Source organism: Nestor notabilis, unplaced genomic scaffold, assembly GCF_000696875.1.
Source record: "Nestor notabilis isolate BGI_N333 unplaced genomic scaffold, ASM69687v1 scaffold9044, whole genome shotgun sequence".
NCBI lineage: Eukaryota > Metazoa > Chordata > Aves > Psittaciformes > Psittacidae > Nestor > Nestor notabilis.
In genome coordinates, this window is record NW_009926038.1 from 31,457 (window position 1) to 52,688 (window position 21,232).

General features: G+C 37.0%; 1 protein-coding gene across 1 annotated transcript in view; it reads left to right on the forward strand.

Annotated features, from left to right (window-relative positions):
* NUP205 (nucleoporin 205kDa) overlaps positions 1–20,205 on the forward strand; it is a gene marked incomplete at its 5' end in the record, with an annotated part of 51,475 nt that extends 31,270 nt beyond the window's left edge. The window contains 20 exon segments of the mRNA XM_010013328.1: positions 1–48; positions 926–1,000; positions 1,683–1,840; positions 3,053–3,133; positions 3,970–4,161; positions 5,796–6,066; positions 6,407–6,505; positions 7,761–7,909; positions 8,638–8,829; positions 9,057–9,178; positions 10,290–10,410; positions 10,616–10,742; positions 11,745–11,821; positions 13,337–13,465; positions 14,012–14,138; positions 14,857–15,023; positions 15,394–15,517; positions 16,267–16,395; positions 17,137–17,210; positions 19,854–20,205. The exon segment at positions 1–48 is cut by the window's left edge and continues 28 nt beyond it. Of these exon segments, the coding sequence (XP_010011630.1) occupies positions 1–48; positions 926–1,000; positions 1,683–1,840; positions 3,053–3,133; positions 3,970–4,161; positions 5,796–6,066; positions 6,407–6,505; positions 7,761–7,909; positions 8,638–8,829; positions 9,057–9,178; positions 10,290–10,410; positions 10,616–10,742; positions 11,745–11,821; positions 13,337–13,465; positions 14,012–14,138; positions 14,857–15,023; positions 15,394–15,517; positions 16,267–16,395; positions 17,137–17,210; positions 19,854–20,006 (2,615 nt within the window).
* Between the last annotated feature and the right edge of the window lie 1,027 nt (positions 20,206–21,232).

Genomic DNA, 21,232 nt, shown 5'->3' on the forward strand with positions numbered 1-21,232 from the left:
GACTGCTGCATCTGCTGCTTGATGACATGCCTGTGAAACCATACTTGGGTAAGAGGAATTTATTGTGAGGGTAAATAAGCTTGAGTAAATGCAAGTATGAGAGGCTTTATTTGAATTCTTTTCTCCGTCAGCTTGTGACAGTTCATTTGTGGTATCAAGTCTGGAACTGCCACTGGAGAGATGGAAAGAAAGATGATGGTATTTTAGACTCTAAAGTGAGAGAAATTAGGGCATGTTGTTACTGTGTAGAGAAGGCGGAAGGTCTTCCTTGGTAAACGGTTTTAGACAAAGTTTTCTCAGTCCTAACTTCTGTCTGTCTGTCTGTTACACATTTCCAACCCTCTCTCAGATAGTAGATAGTAGCTACAGGTCACTTTGGCTTTTGACATTATAATATCACAAAAATGATATTTCATCTCAATATGATGTAAAATACAACATTAAATAACAAGGCAAGATTCGGAGTTTCAGAGCAGAGAAAAAGTGAATCATGGGAATAGAAACAGGTGGCAATAAAATTCTTTACGTGAAGAAAATAAACAGAATAACTAAAAGATAATGGGCTGCAGCAATATGGTTTTTTCCCTCACTTTCATAGGTCTGAACACTGTCTTTTTATCTTTGTGGAGATCTCAGTATGGGAAACCAAATACCCTACTCATTTTACAGTGTTCATCCAACTACATTATTCATACTAGAGGATGTGGTGTCCTTTTAGGCATTTCTAGTACTGTCTAATCTGTATCTGATTAATTGGTCAACTTCTGTGAGATAAGTATTGTTTTAATTTTATTAAGAATCAAAGCTGTACTAGAAGACTTTCATGTGAAGGGCCTGTCAGTGTGTGCTTTCTCTGTCTTTTTCAGTATTAATAAAGTAGGTGGTATTTTAAAAAAAATTACTTACTATGTTTCATTACCTTCAGCTGATGGTGAAGGAGGAATGGAAGATGAAAGTCGATCAGTCAGCGGGTTTCTCCATTTTGATACTGCTTCCAAAGGTAAACATTATGACTGTTGATTGTTTCTCAGTAAAGTTTTTCTGAATAGAGGGAGGGCCAACTCCTGAAAGGACACTTTGAAAAAGACAATGATAGACTTTCTAAACAGCAGCATTACCTGGAACAATTTTATTTAATGTAAATAGAAAATTTTAGAATCTTGATGTAGATGGTGGGAGTGAGTGGAAAATTCTGAACTGCAAAGGATGTTAGAAGAGTCTGTGTTTAAGTATCTGTGGAAGGGCAGCATGGCAGGGTTGCAGTCTAAAACAGTGAGGCTGTTGCTAAAGCTAAACATGTTTAGCTTTAGCAGAGAATATAAAAGCTAAGTAACTTCAGATTCCTTACAATGTTTCTGAGTCTCAACGGAAGACCGCGTGGTTCTCATTGAAAACTAACCTGCTTTTAATTAGAAGAAATTAGAATCTTGTATTTCTAAATATTGGATTATAAGCATACATAACAGGAGAATGATGCAATGTAACACAGAATTTAAGGCTCTAGAAAATGTTTTTAAACCCCTTATATAGCTTGATAGCACTTTCTGAATTTTTAATGTTTTATTTTGAAATTTTACACATTAAGATTGGATTTACAAATGTAAGTTAGGCTCCTATTGTGAATTTTTGTTGTTTTCCCCTTGATATTGCTGAATACAGTTTGAATTAATTTGCATTTCCAGTACGCAGGAAAATCTTAAGTATCCTGGATTCGATTGACTTCAGTCAGGACATACCAGAGCCTTTACAACTGGATTTTTTTGACCGGGGTCAGATTGAGCAAGTCATTGCTAATTGCGAGCACAAGAATGCACGTGGACAAGTGGTCTGCAATGTCAAGGTGTGCAGTGGTCTGTGGTCATGAATGGGCTATTTTATATCTTAACAAAAATAATCAGTGAATTAATAACCCTTAGAAAATTGCTTTCAGATAAAAAGTATAGCTGTTTCAGGTATGTGCATAATTTATACAAACTGTTTGGATTAGTTTATTTCTTCTGCGTTGCACATACTGATTTCTCATCTGCACTAGACAGATGCATCAGTTTAAGACACTTACAGGAAATATTTTTTTATCTTATTATTTCTCCCATCGTGTAACACCTAAGTGATATTGCAGGTATGACGTCTACCTTAAGGATTTAGTTCATCTCCAATATACACAACTGTGCAGTACTACATATGTGTACACAGTTACATACGCAACGTTGTATACTGCAGTAGTTCTTAGAGGCTTTAGTTAAGATAATACCACGTTGTGATGGGTACCTGACAAGTGTATGATAAATAGTCCTGAAAAACTTGTCATCTGAGAGACAAAGGACAGAGCAGTAGCAGAATGTAAAGTAAAATTTATCTTGATGGTGGTAGGAATGCAGCTGTTCCTTATTTGAAACCAGCTATTCTGTACTGGAAAATGTATTTTAGACTTGAAAGGAAACAAACCCTTCCTTCTGTGCCGGAGGACTATAGTAGAGGTTGAAGAGGAAAAGGAGTGTGATGTGTTAGAGTACCTTATGAAAGGACACAACAACTTAGGACCAGAAGGAAATTAGTAAGTGCAAAAATGAGAAGTGCAGCTAGTAGGAAAAGAGAGGAGACAGCTAAAAGTACTGCAGTTAGAGCATGAAGTATGGGAGAAACCTAAAAAAAATGAGTAAAACTTGTTTGAATCTCAGTCCTTTTGATTGCATCTGTCATTATGTATCCATCTCCTAAATACTTTGAGGAGAGACAAATACATGTTCCTTGTCATTTGTCCTGGTTTCAGCTGGGATAGGGTTAATTTTCTTCCTAGTAGCTGGTATGGTGCTGTATTTTGGATTTGAGATCAGAATAATGTTGATGACATGTTGATGTTTTAGTTGTTGCTAGGGAGTGTTTACACCGAATCAAGGACTTTTCAGCTTCTCATACCACCCCACCAGCAGGTAGGCTGGGGTGCACAAGAAGCTGGAAGGAGTCACAGTCAGTTTTTTACCCAATTCTCTCTTCCATTCCACACCACTATTATGCTTTTTTTTTTTTTTTTTTTTAAACTTCTTAATTTCAGTACCTTCACAGAGTTCTGGTTGCAGAAATCAATGCCCTTCAAGGAATGGCAGCAATAGGCCAGAGGCCTTTATTTATGGAGGTAAGTATAGAAAAAGCAAATACTGTTTGTTGTTGCTTTTGGTGGATTTCATTTAGTGTCAACCAGTAAGCTTTTACTGTGAAAGCTTGTGGATGTGAGCTCTAACTTTGAGTTAGTAATTCCTGAAAGAAGGAAAAAAAAAAAAAGGACATTAAAAATTTGGTAAGGTAAATTATGTCCTAAGATACTGTTCCATAAATAGCAGAACCTGGAGTCTTTTTTTCTTTAACCTTTTCCCTTGCTGTTACTGATAATTGCAGCTCCCACCCCACTGAACAGAAGGAAGTACCTACTAATGTCAAGACTGGCTGTTCACAAGTACAGAGTGTAGCAGCCACACTGGGCTCAGGGAATGCTAATTTATTTATCCTTTCTTCTGCACAGCTGTAGTTTCACTGAACACGGAGTGTAATTATTTTCTGAGCTTCCTGCCATCTTTTAAATTTAGATGAAATTGGCTAAATGGATTTGAAAGTTGAAGGATGAAGGAGAAATGAGTCAGACTAAAATACAAAGAAAAGGCACAAAGAGATTTTTAATACTTGCTTTTGTTTTGATTTTCAAGTGTATGTTACAAAAGAATTTCCCTGGTTAATTTCCCCCCCACCCCTACTACAACATGAGACATTCGTGATGGAAAGGCCTTGTGAAAAGCCGCTCAGAAATGGATTGGCCTATCTCATTAAAATGATTAATAGGAGCTTGTCTCTGAGATGCTGAAACCTTATACTCCCCCCCACCTCCTAAAGACTATTACTAGTAGATAAATTGTCATCTTGAAATCTGTCTTTGCCATTAACTTATTTTATTTCAATTTCTTTGTCATTGGTATTCAGGAGATCAACACTATATTGCATTATGTAGTGGAGCGAAACAAGCTGCTGCAGTGCCTCCATGCTAAGAGGCATGCTCTAGAGTCATGGAGACAACTGGTGGAAATCATACTCACTGCCTGCCCCCAGGATCTCATACAGGCTGAGGACAGGCAACTGATTATCCGTGAACTATTGCAGGATGTGCATGACAAGGTAATTTTATACTGGAAATCAACCATCTCCTTGAAATTTGTTGCCGTATCTTTTTACATGAGAGAAATTACTATCAAGTATCATTCTTGATTGTGATCCCTCCAAAATTTGTCTGCCTCTAGTACTCTTTTTGGTTCTCTGATTGTTACTGTGCTGAAGTTGAATGCACTATGGACAGAGGGGATACTCTGTATTCTTCCATAGCTACTTTTGAGCTATGAACCATATATTGACCCATTTAAAAGACATTTCAGTGTGATCTGGTATGACCGTAGTCTGGAAAGGGTGTGTGAAAAGGAAACAGCCCATTTTGATGAGAAACATAGAATTCACTGGAAGGATGAAGGCAGACAGAACTGCAATTGATAATCTATTGTGTTTAGACTCACTGCAAATCATACTGCTGCTTTGTTTGAAAAATGAGTGGAATGAAGCTTCACAGTAGAAAAAAATAAAGATTTTATAATTAGAAGGACTTTTGGAAATGGGAGAGTTTGCTTTGTCTTAAAATATTAAGAGTCTAAATGTTTTACTGCTGACAATTTTTGAGACAGACTAGGCAGTTAGTACTGACCCAGCCATACTCAAAGACAAAGTTTAATGAAAGGTCCTTGTACTGTTTAGACTGCTGGGGCATTATGTTTTTTTTTATTTATTTATTGTAGGAGCTGTGCTGTTTGTAGTTTTCCTGATTAGACAAGTTGTGTTTTGAGAAATATATATTGAAATGTATTTTATCAAGAAAAAGAAACACAATTGATGGTTTGTTGTTGTTGCTCTTTACATTGGGGTTTGTTTTTTTTTTCCTGTAGGAGTTACCTGAAACCTATTTTTTAGTGGGGTCCTGGTTTTGTTTTTTATGTCGACAAAATTACAAAAAATGGGAAACAAGGGAGGCCTTTACTAGCCAAAGGAATTTTTCTTTCCTAAAATCTTTACAGAGTGGAAATTTCAGACTCTAATTTTCTGTAATACTTTAGTGTAGATTTCTGTTAAATTGAGAATAAAATCACTGTTATTGTCTCTTGAAAACGATTCAGTTACTGTACTAGATGACTCTATTGCTTAAAAGAAAAGCTCCTTGAGTGTCAGAGATAAAGGTACCAAGTTTATCTTTTAGATGAAGTGAATAGTATGTGCTAACTTCTCGTTAGTGATTCTTCACATTGTCTTAAATGCTTCTTTGATGCTCACCCCTTGAGTTTTTGAAATTACATATTCACATTTTTAACGGTAATAGTTTTCTTAAATAGCTGTAAAGCCAAGACGGTGTCAGTTGTTCTTTCCCTGACTTAGGTTTAGATATTTTACTAATACAACAACTCAAATGTCAACGCGTTTCTTTCCTTTTCCCCATCCAGATTTAGTTATCATCCTGCCTGTGACTTGTGTAAATAAACCCCAGAATACTAATGATCTTCTCAATTAAAATTTGTTCAGCTCTGCTTGCTGAACAAGTTTATGACACTAATGATTTTGATGTGTTTTAAATAGTGACATGTTAATGAAATCCTTAGGCATACGTAAATGAAACAGTTGAGAAGCTAAATTAATTGCTTTAATAGCTCATGAAATCAGATGCTTTTCTAATTTTTTTTTTTTATCTGTTCTTTTTTCCTTCCTTCTGTATTAAGATCCTTGATGATGATGCAGCTCAGGAGTTGATGCCAGTGGTGGCAGGGGCTGTGTTCACCCTGACTGCCCACCTGAGCCAGTCCATGAAAACTGAGCAGAAACAGTCTCTTGCCCTCCCTACGGCAGGACAATCCCAATACGCCTTTATGCTGGATGGTTCTTTTACCTTATCACCTAGCTCTGAGAGCATCTCCATGGGTTTTGCTTCCATTGGTGACTCCTCCCTCCACATTATCTTAAAAAAGCTGCTGGATTTCATTTTGAAAACAGGTGTGTTGACCCTCGCAGCGTATGTGTGGAAAATCCAACCACCAAGAGTAAAAAGATGGATTGAGCTGCTTCCTGTTACTGCAGTGAAGATTTTTATTATGGTTAATTAGGTAGATCTAACATGATTAATGTAGAACTAAGTGATGTTACTAACAAGAAAAAAAAGGCATATTAGAATCTACTTATTTACACTTCTATGCAAACAGTAGAACTCTGAGTTAAGAAATCTAGTTGTTTCATTCATTTCTGACATAAGAAAGTTAAATTAAGTGCCAGGGGAAGATGGTGTTATGGAATTTACATCTATTTGGTTTCAATTGTGAGTGTTTCTTGTTAACAGGTGGTGGCTTCCAGAGAGTGAGGACGCACCTTTACGGATCACTGCTTTATTATTTGCAGATTGCCCAGAGACCAGATGAACCGGACACTTTAGAAGCAGGTATGGTCCAACTGTGTTATGGAAAATAAACAAAAAATGTTATTAAACCCTGAACAGTACAGTTCCTGCATACAGTTGTCTTCCAGAAATAGGTAGATTACATAGATAGAAATGATCTTGCTCCAAGAGCCTCTGAAATTAGTTGCTTATGCTAAATGATGCAAATCCTCCTCTACTGTGACCTGTCTAGCTACATATGCATTCAAAATATATTGTTCTGGATGAGGATATTAAATTTCTGACCTCCAGCACTAAAGAAGATATTTCATTTGTGTCCATTTAAAGCTATGTATCATGGCTACCAAATTGTCAACGGACTGGAGATTACTTGTAACTAACTGTTCTCAAGTAGGTCCAACTGTAGAAATATATTTCCTCCACATCTGTACGTACACTCATACCACAGGCTCCTATTAAAAAAAGAAAAACAACAACAAAAAAACCCAGACCGAACTCCGCCTAAAAAACACCAAACAAACACACACACATGCACACGCACACCCACCCCCGCCCAGATTACTTCATATTCTTTCTGATCCTTTAGCTGAAGGGGAAAACAAACAAAATAGCATCACCCCTACCCCCAAAACATAAGTCAATCAGAGCTGCTGCTTAACCAAGAGAGCTTATGGGAAATACTGCGTTTTCTCTGTTAATGGCTTAAATATTTGATTCATCAGTGTTTCTAATGATTGTTTCATCTTAGAAGTTGGACAAGGATTGAAAAGCAAACTTGGGGCTAGTACCTGTGTGTATGCAGACTCTTATGTCTATTACTTGGTCAGCATTTTAAGCTACAGGAGTAAAAAAACCCCAGTCTATTAATTTATGACCCCTTTGTAGCTTATTACTGGCTTTGGATTCAGCCCTTTCCCACTTAGAGTAACCTTGTTTACTTCCCTTGAACTGTGTGTTTTGGTCCCAGTGAAAATTCATAGGCCTAACAGATATTCTGTTACATGTACTGAATCTTAGAATTACTTTAAGCTTACTGTTTTTAAGGGTGGTGGATGTATACAGGCACACACTTTTTTTTTTTTTTTTTGTTCTGGCTGGCCTGTGTGTGATATTCAGGAAAGAGTAGATGTTTAGGAAAACAGTTTAATTAAAACCCCCTGTCTATTGTTCAGGGCATTTCTGTTGCAAGGGAGAGAGAATGCCCTGGGGGATGTAGCCTCAGCTGTACTGTAGCTAAGCTAATGCTAAGCTGCCCATCTTTGCATTTTTAATTTTTTGTTTTATTTTCTCTTTACAGCTAAAAAAACGATGTGGGAACGTCTGACAGCTCCTGAAGATGTGTTTAGTAAATTGCAACGGGAAAACATGGCAACTATTGAGAGTTATGGGGCAGCTCTCATGGAGGTGGTCTGTCGTGATGCTTGTGATGGTCATGAGATAGGCCGGGTAAATCAGTCTAATCCTTTGCAATTGCTGTTCTGTTTGTTTTTAAAGAACACCTTACTACTGTGCAGAGAGGGGAAATTTCATGAGGTAGAACTAAAACATTTTTTGTAGATGATTAATCTCTTTCATGTTTGTGTCCTCCCACTTATCCTTCAAGCTGTTGAAAGTAGGAGCATACCTCTATATTAACTTTTTTTCTCAAAAAAGCTATGTGCCCTATTGTTTAAGGGTAGCAAACACTGCTGCAAAAGACTGTAGATCTGAACTGCTGTGGCATTTTTTGTTAGTATTTTTAAATCATTGACTTACTGGTTTGTTTTCTCGCTTTGGGAAGACTTGTGACTTCAGGAAGAAGTATTTTTTTATATGAACTTCAGCAGACAGGAATGCAAACTAGTTTTAAATAGTAATAGCGCTTGTAGCAATACTTCATTAAAATATTTTGGTATAGTTATTGGTCAACAATATCTGTAATATTTTGTTAAAGAATAATAGAGGAAAAGTAACTGGCTCGTACTATACTAAACCATCAAGAAATCTTACAATATTTTTAGCATAAAGGATTGCATTCTAATGCAGAAACGCATTCTGTTTTAAAGAAACTGTTAGAAGCAACTGCTTAGTATTTCATATTTGTTAAAAATCTCATTGATCTCATAGATTTAGCTGTGTTTTGATTTTTCTATTTTTGTTTGCTCTCTTGTTTGTTTGTTCTTTCCTCATCCCAGATGCTGGCATTGGCTTTACTTGATCGCATTGTTTCAGTAGACAAGCAGCAGCAGTGGCTGTTGTATCTCTCCAATAGTGGCTACCTGAAGGTGCTTGTGGATAGCCTAGCAGATGATGATCTGACTCTTCAGAGCTTGCTCACACCTCAGCCCCCATTACTTAAAGCCCTATACACCTATGAGTCCAAAATGGTAATAATACTTCAGAAATGATTTTGTGGTATAGTGGGTTTTGGTTTGTTGGGTTTTTTTTTTTTTTTTTTTTTTTTTTCTAAATAGAAGTTGTTTGTCTATACTTCACATTGATTTTACTCAGAGATATTTTAGTAAAATACTACTATTTGAAATTATGCTAAAAATTCCGAGAGTTGTCATAAGTCTCATCGTGCATCTGCAATACTGATCTTTCTCTTCTCTAGGCATTCCTCACGAGAGTCGCTAAAAGTCAGCAAGGGGCATTAGAGCTGTTGCGGTCTGGAGTGATTGTGAGGCTGGCACAGTGTCAAGTGTATGACATGCGACCTGAAACAGACCATCAGGGGTAAATGTTTGTTCCCTAGCTGATTTTGAAATTGTAATGTAAGTTTGGAAGCAAATGATGTCTCTTTAGTCTTTTGAGTAATTATTTGTGGATTTATTGTTTTTGTGTGGGGGTGTTTCTTTAACCTATCAGTTCAGTTTAAAACTACCTTTTGTTGAGAGAAAAATTCCAAATAAGCCGTTGTGAAGGTATACTTGCATGCCCAGTTACTTAGACTGTGTAAAAACTTACTTGTTTGATACCTTGAAAAGGAGTGGTCTGTGTATTACTATTTGTTAAATAATTTGGACTGTAAGGTTTGAAAACCAGCCTGCACTGTAAACTTATTTTGGGGGCTTTGCAGTTGGTGAACAAAAAATGCAGAGATCATCCTCCCCCATAAAGCACTAATGAGAGAGCAGTGAAGTAAATGTTATTTCAGAAATACTTTGTGATGTGTTTAAAAAAAAGAAAATCACAGTTATATATTGCTTGACAAGTTTCTTGATGTGTTGCCATATTGTTAGTCATTGTGAGATGACTGAGCGATCTTACAGAAGGAAATTGCCTAATTAGGGGAAATCAGTTTGATTGCTTTCAAGCCTTGGTCCCTGCTTTAGATTTACAGCTCTTAGTGACATGATGGGGGTTCAAACACTGTGGAAAAATTCCAGCCTTAGACAAGTAATCAGTTTAAAAGTGCCAATGAGATGTATAAGATTATAAGAAAGCTACAGGGCTTTTGTAGAGGACTGTCTTTATCAGTTGCTTTAGTTTAAGCACACCTCTTCCTAAAATATTTGTGAATATGTAGTTTCATATATAAGTAAACAGATGTCATATTTCTACCATGAAGTAATCTGACTTAATGTAGCATAGTATAAAGAAGTAATTTTCTCTGCTTAGAGAAAATGCTTGGCAGCAGCTTTCTAGGCAAATTGCATCAGCTGTGTATCATAAATGTGTTGCTTTTCCAATATAAACTCAGTTCAAGCAGAGATCTGTTACTGAAATACAAACGTTTGCAGGTTCATGAGGGTGCTTGTAGACTGAGGCTCTGCTTCACTAGTGGGCTTCACTTTTCTTGCATTGTTTATCTGTTCTCTTCTTTCTTCTTTTTAAACCTCTTAAGAATGTATGGAATGAGAGATCCCCCTGTCTTCATTCCACGCCAGATTCTTCTTCCAGCTCTTCAACTGTGCCAAGTGATCCTCACATCCAGCATGGCACAACACCTGCAAGCAGCAGGACAGGTGAGTTCCAAAAGATGCTAAAATATCACTGCTGCTGCTCATTCAAAGAAATCTTGTCCTTTTGCTTTGAAAGTAAGTGTTTTTTAAAATCACATCCTCACTGGTATGGGAGATCACTTTAAAATTCTCCAAAAGTAAAAAGCATTGCTTCCTCTCTGCTAAATTTTGGGTTGTTCATATTTTCCTTTTTCTTCTTGTGATACAGGTTTTGCAGTTTCTAATTTCCCATTCAGATACTATTCAGGCAATCCTGAGGTGTCAAGATGTTAGTGTTGGATCTCTCCAGGAGCTGGCCTCCCTGACAGGAATAATCAGCAAGGCAGCTTTGCCTGGTAGGAACTGCAGTTTTGAAGTCTCTTTGCCCCATCTGCATGAATCTCAGACTTTGTTTTCTATAAAGAAATTGTAGGACACATAAGGGAATACCTGCTCCAGTACAGAATTTTCTTAACATGTGTAGCTCTGGGGAAAATGAGAAAATGTTAAGTAATTGTTCTTGAAGTAAGTGTGGTGGTTTTGCAGTGGACAAAGTGCCCTTACCAGTATGCATTTGACTTCTCATTTTCTTTTCATTGTGCTATGTGTCAATAAGTATTTTTGTCTTTGATGTGACCTGCAAATAGTCGTGTTCAAAGCGCATGTGGTGTCTTAAAAAGAATTTTCATTCAGCAAATTCTGTGAGTGAGGAAATGAAGACAGAAAATTGTCTGCATACCCATATCTTTGTTAATGTCTTCTCCAATTTTATTTATTTAAAAAAGAAAGCTTTCAGGAAGAAGCACTGTGGATTCTTTTTATTTAAAAAAGAAGGCTTTCAGGAAGAAGCACTGTGGATTAGCATATTAACATTTCTTTCATGGGTGACTTATCTTCACAGAGGACTAGTAATTATTGTGATGGATGTAGTGATTTCTTCTGTGTGCTAGAAGACTTGCTTACCATTTCACAATAACTTCTCTATTTAATTCAATGGCTTTCTTTGTTCAAGAGAGATATCTGACAATAGAAAGGACTGCAAAGCTGTATGTTGAGCCTAATGTTTCTTTGCTCATAGTATACTGAGCTTTGCACAACAACTGCAGCTTTCATGCTAACTTCCCTTCCTTCCTGCCTCTGCCTTTCAATTAGTTAGCAGAACAGTAAGCTACTGTCATGCATTTCCTATTAGCTGTTTTCGTATCTAAATGTTTTCCTCAGACAATGTGCAAACTATAACTTGTATTTCTTGCTGAAATTTTTCTGATCAATGTCAATATTTAAAGTACTGCATATATCTTTTTTTTAAAGGAAAAAAACCCCAAACAACAACAGTTAATGCCTGTGTCTTTTATCAGGAGTGCTAAGTGAGCTGGACATTGATGTTAACGAAGGGGTGCAGATGGAGCTACAAGGACATATAGGCCGATTTCAGGTAATAAAGTTTTATATTTAACACTTGTCCTTTTAGAATTGTGTATGTAGATGAGTTTCTTCCTGGTTTTATACTTTGACTAGTATGAAAGGGATGTTTTCCACCAGGGTGGTTTGGTGTTTTTTTTATTTTTGGGGGATGGAGCTGGATTGTGTGTGATATGGTGGTTTGTGTGCTCTGTGTGTGTTTGGTGGTTTGGGTTTTTTTCGGGGTTTTTTTTTTTTTTTCTTTTTATTCCCCCAGCCAAGTAGGAAAAAGAAAGCATTTGGCAACATGAGATTTGCATCAGGAACTTTTGTTTCCCTCCCTGGTTTATGATTCACCTTACGTGGAGGAGAAGAATTGCAGTTAACACCAAAGCATGTGAAGTAATGTAGAAGTACTCTGTTGTCACTTTTGCTACAAGCATGTCTCTAGCTCAGCAATTTGGAATATCAAACATGCTAGTGTTTTATGCCTTTCCTTCCCTTTTAAAAATAACCCTGACTTGGCAACCAGAATGAAAGCCAAGATAGTCTTGCTCAAAAGCTAGCATTGCAGACCTCTTTACAGCTCAGCATTCAGCAATGCTTTTGAAGCTTTGTGGGTCATGTGTGCAAGGGCTTTCATAAAGAAATAGTTAGCTGAAAACTATTTGTAGAAAGGTCTGCCCTACCAAATTCTTCTAGTTGTAAGATAGTAACTATCAGGCTGACAGGCTGAAGCAAAGTAGCCAGCTGTAACTGATTGCTGTAATGCTGGGATACTTGGTGTTCTGCTGGATCATGTCAGCAAGAAATTGCCATGGGAAACCAGAAAGTTGGGGGTTTTTTAATTGTAAGGAGTTTTAGTTAGCTAATTTGAAAACTGAGCTGTTCTGAGCAAAACTGAGTGAATCATAGAATCACAGCATAGAATTAAAGAATCAGTCATCTGTTATTGTAGCTTTTCTCTCTAGTTTGTCCTGTTATTTTTATCCAGTTATAATAAAAGGATTTAAGTGTTTTACCCTTCCCTAAAAGTAATTACCAATAAATCTTTAATATCTTTTTCTTTTTTCTGCTTTCCACGTGAATTTGACTTGCAGTCTGAGGCACTTAAGTGATCTGAACATGCCACATGTAAACTAGAACCAAATTTATTGATTGTTACTTCTTTTTATGAAACTATTGAATTGTCTTCATATCCAGATTTTGTTGGTTGGTTTATATAGGTAAAGGTGTTGAAAGTGGGAATGGTTAAATCTAAACTGTCATTGATGCTAGTCAGTCTGCAAGAGACATAAGTTGTGCACATTTGAATTGCATTTGTTTCTAAAAGAACTGTTTTAGGATGCCATTAACCTTTAAATTAATTAAAGGTGAGTTAAAACATTGTGTTTTAAAAATTTAATATAATAAAAAAATAATGTACAAAAAGTTCTATCTGCATTGCTCTTTTGCTACTGTGTTTTAAGAGACACGTATCACTTAAGTGAAAAGAATCATGCATTTCATTTGTTGAGATACTAATTAAGATGTTCATTTCTTATGGCAGCGCCAGTGCTTAGGACTTCTAAGTCGGTTTGGTGGTTCAGAAAGACTACGTCAGTTTAAACTTCAGGATGATAACTCACAGGGGGACAGAGTGAACAAAAGGGATGAAATTGAATTGGCCATGCAACAGGTAAGGACACAAGAAGCTGCTAGAACCTTCAGTCTCAAATTGTGACATTTTACCTGCTGTGCAAATGTGTTTAGTTGTCATGCTTTCATACGATAGCGGTAATGCTCTCCACTGTTTTTAGTCTGATATAGGATCACACGTTTTATTTCTATTTAAAGTAAACCTTGAAAATTTGGTTACTTAAATTTACATTAGTAGCCATTACCATTCTGGGTACAAATTCTGTGAACTTTGAAACCTTAAACTGATCAGAAATTTTCAAAAGGAAGGGTGGGTATAGAGGGCAATGGCTAACAGTAAGTTTAAAGCCAAAGGGGACTTAAAATTCACCAGAAATTTTAACTAGCAGCTTGGAAAAGAGGCAAGGTTGCAAGTTCTTGACTTGAAATAGAAGAGAGGCTATAACTGATCAGAAAATTGAATCATCACATTTTGGTGAGGAGAGAGGGAACTAAACATGCTGTTTATTGACATTTATCCATGTAACATTAATGCTCTGGAGCCTGTAGATAGTGTAAGTGACACGCTGTCATTTTCTTTTGGCAGATCTGTGCAAATGTGATGGAATACTGTGAGTCACTTATGTTGCAAAGCGCCCCCAGTTTTCAGCACATGGTTTGTCTGTTTACTCCTAGCCTGTCAGAATCAACCAACCGAGATGGGTCTCGTCAGGGTGAGATTTTTGGCTTGCTGTTTTGTGAGACTGAATGGTGTGATTTTGGTTTAGTAGAAGATAATGAACCAGAGACTGTAGTATCACATACACTTTAAGTCACTTTATGGCAGTACTGTAGGCACCTGTTTTCTAATTCTGGAATCATGCTTGCGATGTCTTGGGCTAAGCCAAATCAGGAAACTAATCCAAGTTAAAACAGACGTGACCAAAAAATCCTTTTTTAATTCACTTTCCATGGCAGTCTCTGACACACATATCAATAAAAAAAAGTGTGTAACTAAATAGTACAAGACAGGAGAAAGTGAGCATTTATTTTTTTCAGCGTCTGTGCTGGATTACGTTATGTGAAACTAGGACCTCATTTGTGACTTGTAAGATGTGTTCTGATGCTGAGCAGAGCTCTTCATTACGCCACATGGCAAGAGTTTACAGTGTGCTATTATGCAGCTGAGTGGTTAAAATCTTTAAATAGTAAATCTTCTGGCCTAGTTACATTTCACATGTTACATTCAGTACTGTACTACGCTGACTGCCTTCTAGTACTGCAGCTGCGGAACTTTTTGCCTAGTGTTCCGTTGGTATTACTTCTGTCACAGAAGTATAAAAGAAACTTCCATGTCTTTCACTGCTTTATTGACAGAGAGCATACATTATTGGTTTCTTACTCTTTTTTATTTGTATTTTTTGATTATGAATTGTTCATCATCTTTTCTAGACACACAAGCACCAGTGGTCCCATACTGGCACTTGCCTGGCTTGGGTATTATTGTCTACCTGCTGAAACAGAGCACTAGTGATTTTTTCAGTTACTATGATAGCCATCGTCAGAGTGTTAACAAGCTGCAAAATGTGGAGCAACTCCCACCAGATGAAATAAAAGAGGTAATAGTTCTTCTGACTCTGTAGTCCCTGTATGGTCTGTAACTTAGACATAGCTGTAACAGAGACTCAAAGCATTTTAGGTAAGTAAATAGTTCCAGTTCTTGGGCGTATTCCTTTCTACTGTTGGTGAAGGAAGGTCCATGGAATAAATTGGGGAAAATATTTGGCTTAACTTTGTAAAAGTTGTGATTTTCATTATAGTTGTTTAGGGACACATTTATTTCTTTACTTTTGGTCAGCAAGGTTATGCAAATTCAAAACAGTAGCTGACAAGGAAGTTCTGCATATTGATAAGGAATTTTGTTTGCTTATTTCTTTTGATATTCTGTGATTTGATACAGTCGTCTTGTTTTTCCTCTTCTTACCACAGCTGTGTCAGTCAGTTATGCCAGCTGGGGTTGACAAAATCTCCACTTCCCAAAAATACGTTTTGGCAAGGCGACGCCTGGTGAAGCTAATAAACAACCGAGCCAAGCTGCTTTCTCTCTGTTCTTGTATCCTTCTAAAATTGAAACGACCTTCAAGGTGATGCTCCAGAAAAGCAGAGAAATAGGAACAGGTTCTTTTAACCTAGATTTCTGACCACTTCAAACAATTTATTTTGCAAAAAGTAAATTTGAAATACTGAAAATTAAAATAGTAAGTGTGTATTTTTCTGCTATTGTCAGAATGTAAATATTTTCAGGTTAGTAATTTCCATCATGGAGACCCTGCTAGGACATTCTGCAACATTATAATGGAGGAGTTACTATAGAACAGCTCTTCAATTCAGTATCCAGACCCGCTAAGCATTCACATATGTACAAGCGTGGTGGAAGAAATATTTTGAAAAATAATTTTGAGGTGCCTATCAGAGCAACTGGAATTGCCAGTCTTATAGTTAACCTTGCATAAACTTAATATCATAAACATCAGTAATTCTATGGAACTAACTAGTCACAAGCAAAATAATTGTCTGCAGCTGATTCCTCTGAAACCTGCTTTGGGAAAGATGTGCTCTTGCAGCCTTGCCTGTTGCGAGTAGCAGTCATTTGAAGTAACCAAGCCAGCATCACACTAAAGCAGGTAAGGAGGGTGAAAGAGATCCATGATGAGGCCATAGCAGTGGGGGTGAGAAACTTCTGCTGGAGATGACAGATGGTTAACATCTTCAGCTTCTTCCAAGTGTGTAAATAAGTTCATATGGTAAATGTACAACTTCGAAACAACAAAATTAGACTCCTTCACTTAGATATGTCTACAGATATTATAGAAACATGTCTCTTCGTTCTTTGGCGTCATCTGGAACACTATCTACTGCACTGCACACCCACTGACTCTCAAGACCCACTGATGTCCTCCAGGATGTCCTTTCAGAAAGGAAGGCTGCAAGGTAAAATTTCTCAGACATCAAAGTGCATTTGAATTAATTCTTATGGTTAACTTTAAAACTATAGATTAAAAAGTAGATTCTTAAAATCTACTTAAAAAAGTAGATTCACTACTATTAATCTTATGTCATTCATATTTAATAAGACATTTCATTTGGATTTGGCATACCTTTGGATTTTCTGCTAGAGAATTGGCAATACAGATATTGCTAAGTCAGATCTTGGGTTTTGTCTGTTACACACAACCTGCAAAGGAAAGTAAAAATAACTACTTTTTTATTATTTCTGTTGTTCAAACCAATTGAAGTTCAAATAATATAATCAGATCAGTGATTCAAAACAATTGATAGGAAAATATTTTAATATAATAATCTAAAATGAAATTAAGAACTAAAATTGATGGCTTTAAGATTATTTTTAGAATTGTAGGCACCATTGATTCACCAGAAGATTTGAAATTTGTAGGATTTTGTATTCTTAAAAAAAATTAGGAATGGAAGGAAATCAGAAAAGAAGTGATCTGGGGAGGAGCTTTATGCTTAAAGTGCCATGTTGTGTGATGAAAATTATTTATTGCCTTAACATACATTCTCTAAATCATTCAAATAAAAAAAAAAAGTGTCATTCTTTAACATGCAAGTTTACCAACCAATTTGAAACACTGTTTTAGTCTCATAACTTGATGTGGAGAAGATAGTGGGGAGCTGCCAACATAATTTTAATGTCTCATTTTCTACCACTAGATTCCTTTGGTTCAGAGCCTAGCTTGGATTTCAGTTGCGGACTGAATCGAGTGAGCCAGCACGATATAGAGCAGGTGAGATGTGATGGTCTACTGAGAAGTACAGAATGTACTTCATTACCCTACAGCCATCTATCCAGAGCAGTCTGACTGTAGCTTTCCCACCTCTTAATAACCTGGGGTAACACCAACAGCATGTAACTTAGTTTAGGATTAATGAAACATTGCAGAATCTTTTTAGTTTTTTGAAAGTATTATGAAGCAGGTAGCAGTTGTGCTGCTGCATGTGTAATTTCAAGTCTTAATATCATAAGTTAAATGAAAAATCGGCTAGATTTAGTAAAAGACTTTTTTTTTTTTTTTTAATAAACCAGTCAAACAGTATGGATTTTTTAACAATAACTTTCTGAAAACATCAGTTATCCTTGAAAGCCTCACAGTATGATGGCAGGACTCCCAATTTTCTGTGATCCTACTGCTGTTTACTACAGGTCAGCTATAGCTAGGCTGTAGAGAAATGAGATTGAAAAGGGCAACAGAAACTGAAGAAACTATAAAATGTGAATGCTAGCAAAGAAGTGATTTCTGCTTACACAGCGACTTCATCGTTTGTAGAATCACAGAACAGTTTGGGTTGGAAGGGACCTTCAAAGGTCATCTAGTCCAACCCCCCTGCAACGAGCAGGGACATCTTCATCTCGATCAGGTTGCTCGGAACCACGTCAAGCCTGGCCTTGAATGTCTCCAGGGATGGCGCATCCACCACCTCTCTGGGCAGCTTGTGCCAGGATTTTACTGCCCTTGTTATAAAGAATTTTTTCCTTGCATTCAGCCTGAATCTCCCCTCTTTTAGTTTAAAACCGTTGCCCCTTGTCTTATGGCTTGACCCCAGCAACTATCACAATAATTACTGTAACAGAAAGCCTGATTGGTAAATGTTAATAAAACAACGCATGCACATAGTAGATATGAAGGATTAAAGCATTGTAGCTTTGAGGTTTATGTTTTAGTTCAATGGTATCATAGTCCTGTTCCAACATCCATTCTTTCTATGCAAGTCTAAGTTACTTGTTTCAGATTTTTACAGTAAAATGCAAACTGCACAATAGACTGCCCAAAAGCTTAATATGAAAGACTCAGTTTGATGTATGTGTTCTTTCTGGGGGGCGGGAAAACCAAACAAAACCACACGTACATTTACAGATGAGAATCTTATCAAGAAGCTGTTGCAAAAACTTTTATTCCAAGGTTTACATACAAAGCACAGTATAGATCAACTTTTCTCAAACTGAGCTCAAAATAGGCTGCAACCACACTCATTCTCTGTTTTACTACTTTTGGTATTGCACAATTGGATTCTTTGGAGATCCTGCTATAGAAATAGAATCACATGTGCAAATTAAACACAAAGTTTAACTGTTCATTTAAAGAAAAAAAGTTTTAAAAATCTAAAACTTAGAGCTAACTATGCACTTGTGTGTATTAATGTGTTAAACAACCCAGATAAAATTCTGGCATCAGTAATGGCCACATCCATGCTATTCTTTCAGATCTACTTGAGACTATACTGCAGGTGGTATATTTATATCATTCAGAACTAGTTCTAGTAACTTAGTTCCACACAAACAAATCCAGCTGAGAACCCACCATTGAAAATATGCCAGAAATTGATAAGAGCTAAAGTGATGTGGAATTAAATGACCTAATAAAAAGCCAATGAGGTAGGAAGATTTTATTTAGCATGTTCTATTTAATAGATGTCAGTTCAGTATTTGCAGCATAACAAATCTTTACTTGTAAGTCAAGCAAAATGCAGAGGAGATAGGGGATATTCTCAGAATTACTGATTAGTTATTTCAAATTTGAGTATGTGCCACCCTTGGCTGTGCATTTGTTTTATGAATATATGACAAGAAAAACTGTTCCTAGCTGTGTAACTTCAGAGGCAGTTTTCTGGACTTTAATTTTAGTGATGGTTTATAACCCTGGCCAGTTCAAAAGATGCAGTTTGTGTAAATTTGATGCATAGTGGCAAATGATTACCATGGGTGGCAAAACCCAATCATTTTTATTAATAAACCCCACTGACATTTCTACTGCTGTTTGTGCAGGAAAAAGATGTTCTCAAAAACCTGTGCAATCTCAAGTACAAGAACAGTTGTATGTATGTATGTATGTGCACCGGTCTTTTATTTGTTCAAATGTAAAATACACAGTAACATCTTGCTAAAATACTTCAGACTGTAATTAATTTTTTCAGTGATTGCTTATGTACATATTAATGAAATAATTTGTCTATGCATATTGGACTCTAACTTCTAAACAGTCCTTAAAGGACTAGGAAAATTTCAGTTGGAAGAAGCATTTCTATGACTATAACTGAAGAAGCTAAATTACATAAGACTGTTTGATTTGTAAAACAGGAATTTAACCCCTAAAATACAGAGATGTTGTAAGGTGGTAATATTTGGATCATCTATAAATGTTCAGAGTCACCCAAAAACCTCCATAAAAAGACCACCCGCTACATAATACAGAGAGAAAAATGTAAGGGAAGAACGTTCACAGTATTCATTAGGGGAGTCAGAAAAAACATACTTTTGAGAAGTGGTTTAGAGAATCAGTCATAGTGAAAGGGATGACAGGGGGTTGATGATGGATAAGCTGACATTCCAGAAGGTTTTGTATTGATGACTGCAACAAATCTCTGTTTCTTAGCTTCAGACTGAAACCACAAACAGCTTTGGCGAATCTCTGCAGAAGAAGCTTCTGGACATCGAAGGGTTATATTCTAAGGTTCGGTCACGATACACCTTCATTCAAGCTCTTGTTAGACGTATCCGTGGTCTCCTAAGGATATCAAGGACCTAGAAGACTGATACATGTCATCTGAAGCAAGCAAAAATGTACCCGGGCAGGCCTTCTGGAACATCACGTTTTATAATCGTACATTTTCTAATTAATGTCAAAAATATTTTGTTACTTTTTTTTTCTTATCCCTATAGCTCAGTTTTGTGTATTCTTTCCTACTGCTCCCAAATTGAGAAGAAAAATAAAGGATTGTTTTTAAGTGACTTATGATTAATGTAAAATTTCAAGCAAGAACGAATTCTGATGGAGGACATAAAGGAAACAAAAGTAGTTCTGCAGCTGTGATGATACTACATTTATGGATGCTTTCAGAGAGAAGGGGGAGTAAAGTTTTCTGTGCTGTTCTTGCTGGAACAGGAGTATAAAACCAGAATAAAATGCATGAGGAGGAAGCCAACATGCTTGAGTGGTAAATTGGTTCTGTAGTTACAGATTGTTCTCAGAAGAGATACTCATATCTTCTTGTCTCATGCAAGAGAAAAAAAATAGCATAAAACCTCATCATTGACATGAGCTGTGTTGGGTTTCTCCTAATTCTCCATGTGTGCATTGTAAATTCTGTCTCCCCTGCACTTCCATTATTTAGTATTTCACATCTTTTGCAATTTTATATTCATTCATAGAATTACAGAATGGTTTGGGTTGGAAGGGACCTTAAACATCATCTGGTTCTAACCCCTCTGCCACAGGCAGGGGCACCTTCCACTAGACCAGGTTGCTCCAAGCCCTGTCCAGCCTGGCCTTGAACACTGCCAGGGATGGGGCAGCCACAGCTTCTCTGGGCAACCTGTGCCAGTGTCTCACCACCCTCAAAGTAAAGAACTTCTTCCTAATGTCTAATCTAAATCTACCCTCTTTCAGTTTAAGTCCATTCTCTGCTGTCCTGTCCCTACATGCCCTTGTACGATGTCCCTCTACAGATTTCTTTTAGCCACCTTTAGGTACTGGAAGGCTGGTCTAAGGTCTCCCCAGAGCCTTCTCCAGGCTGAACAATCCCAACTCAGCTGCGCAAACTAATCGCATCATCTCTTACGCAGGGATGAAAGCAGCCCCGCTATCAGGTGCTGGTTATTACCTGGTTATTACACAGGAGCAGCTCGGTGTTAATGGTTTACACCGTTGCACTTCGATTCTCAACAGGGGGTTTTCTTGTTTCTCCACCATTTCAGTGAGAAACAACAATGAACCGCCGCACAAAGCCCAGCCCCTCAGTGCTCCACAGGCGG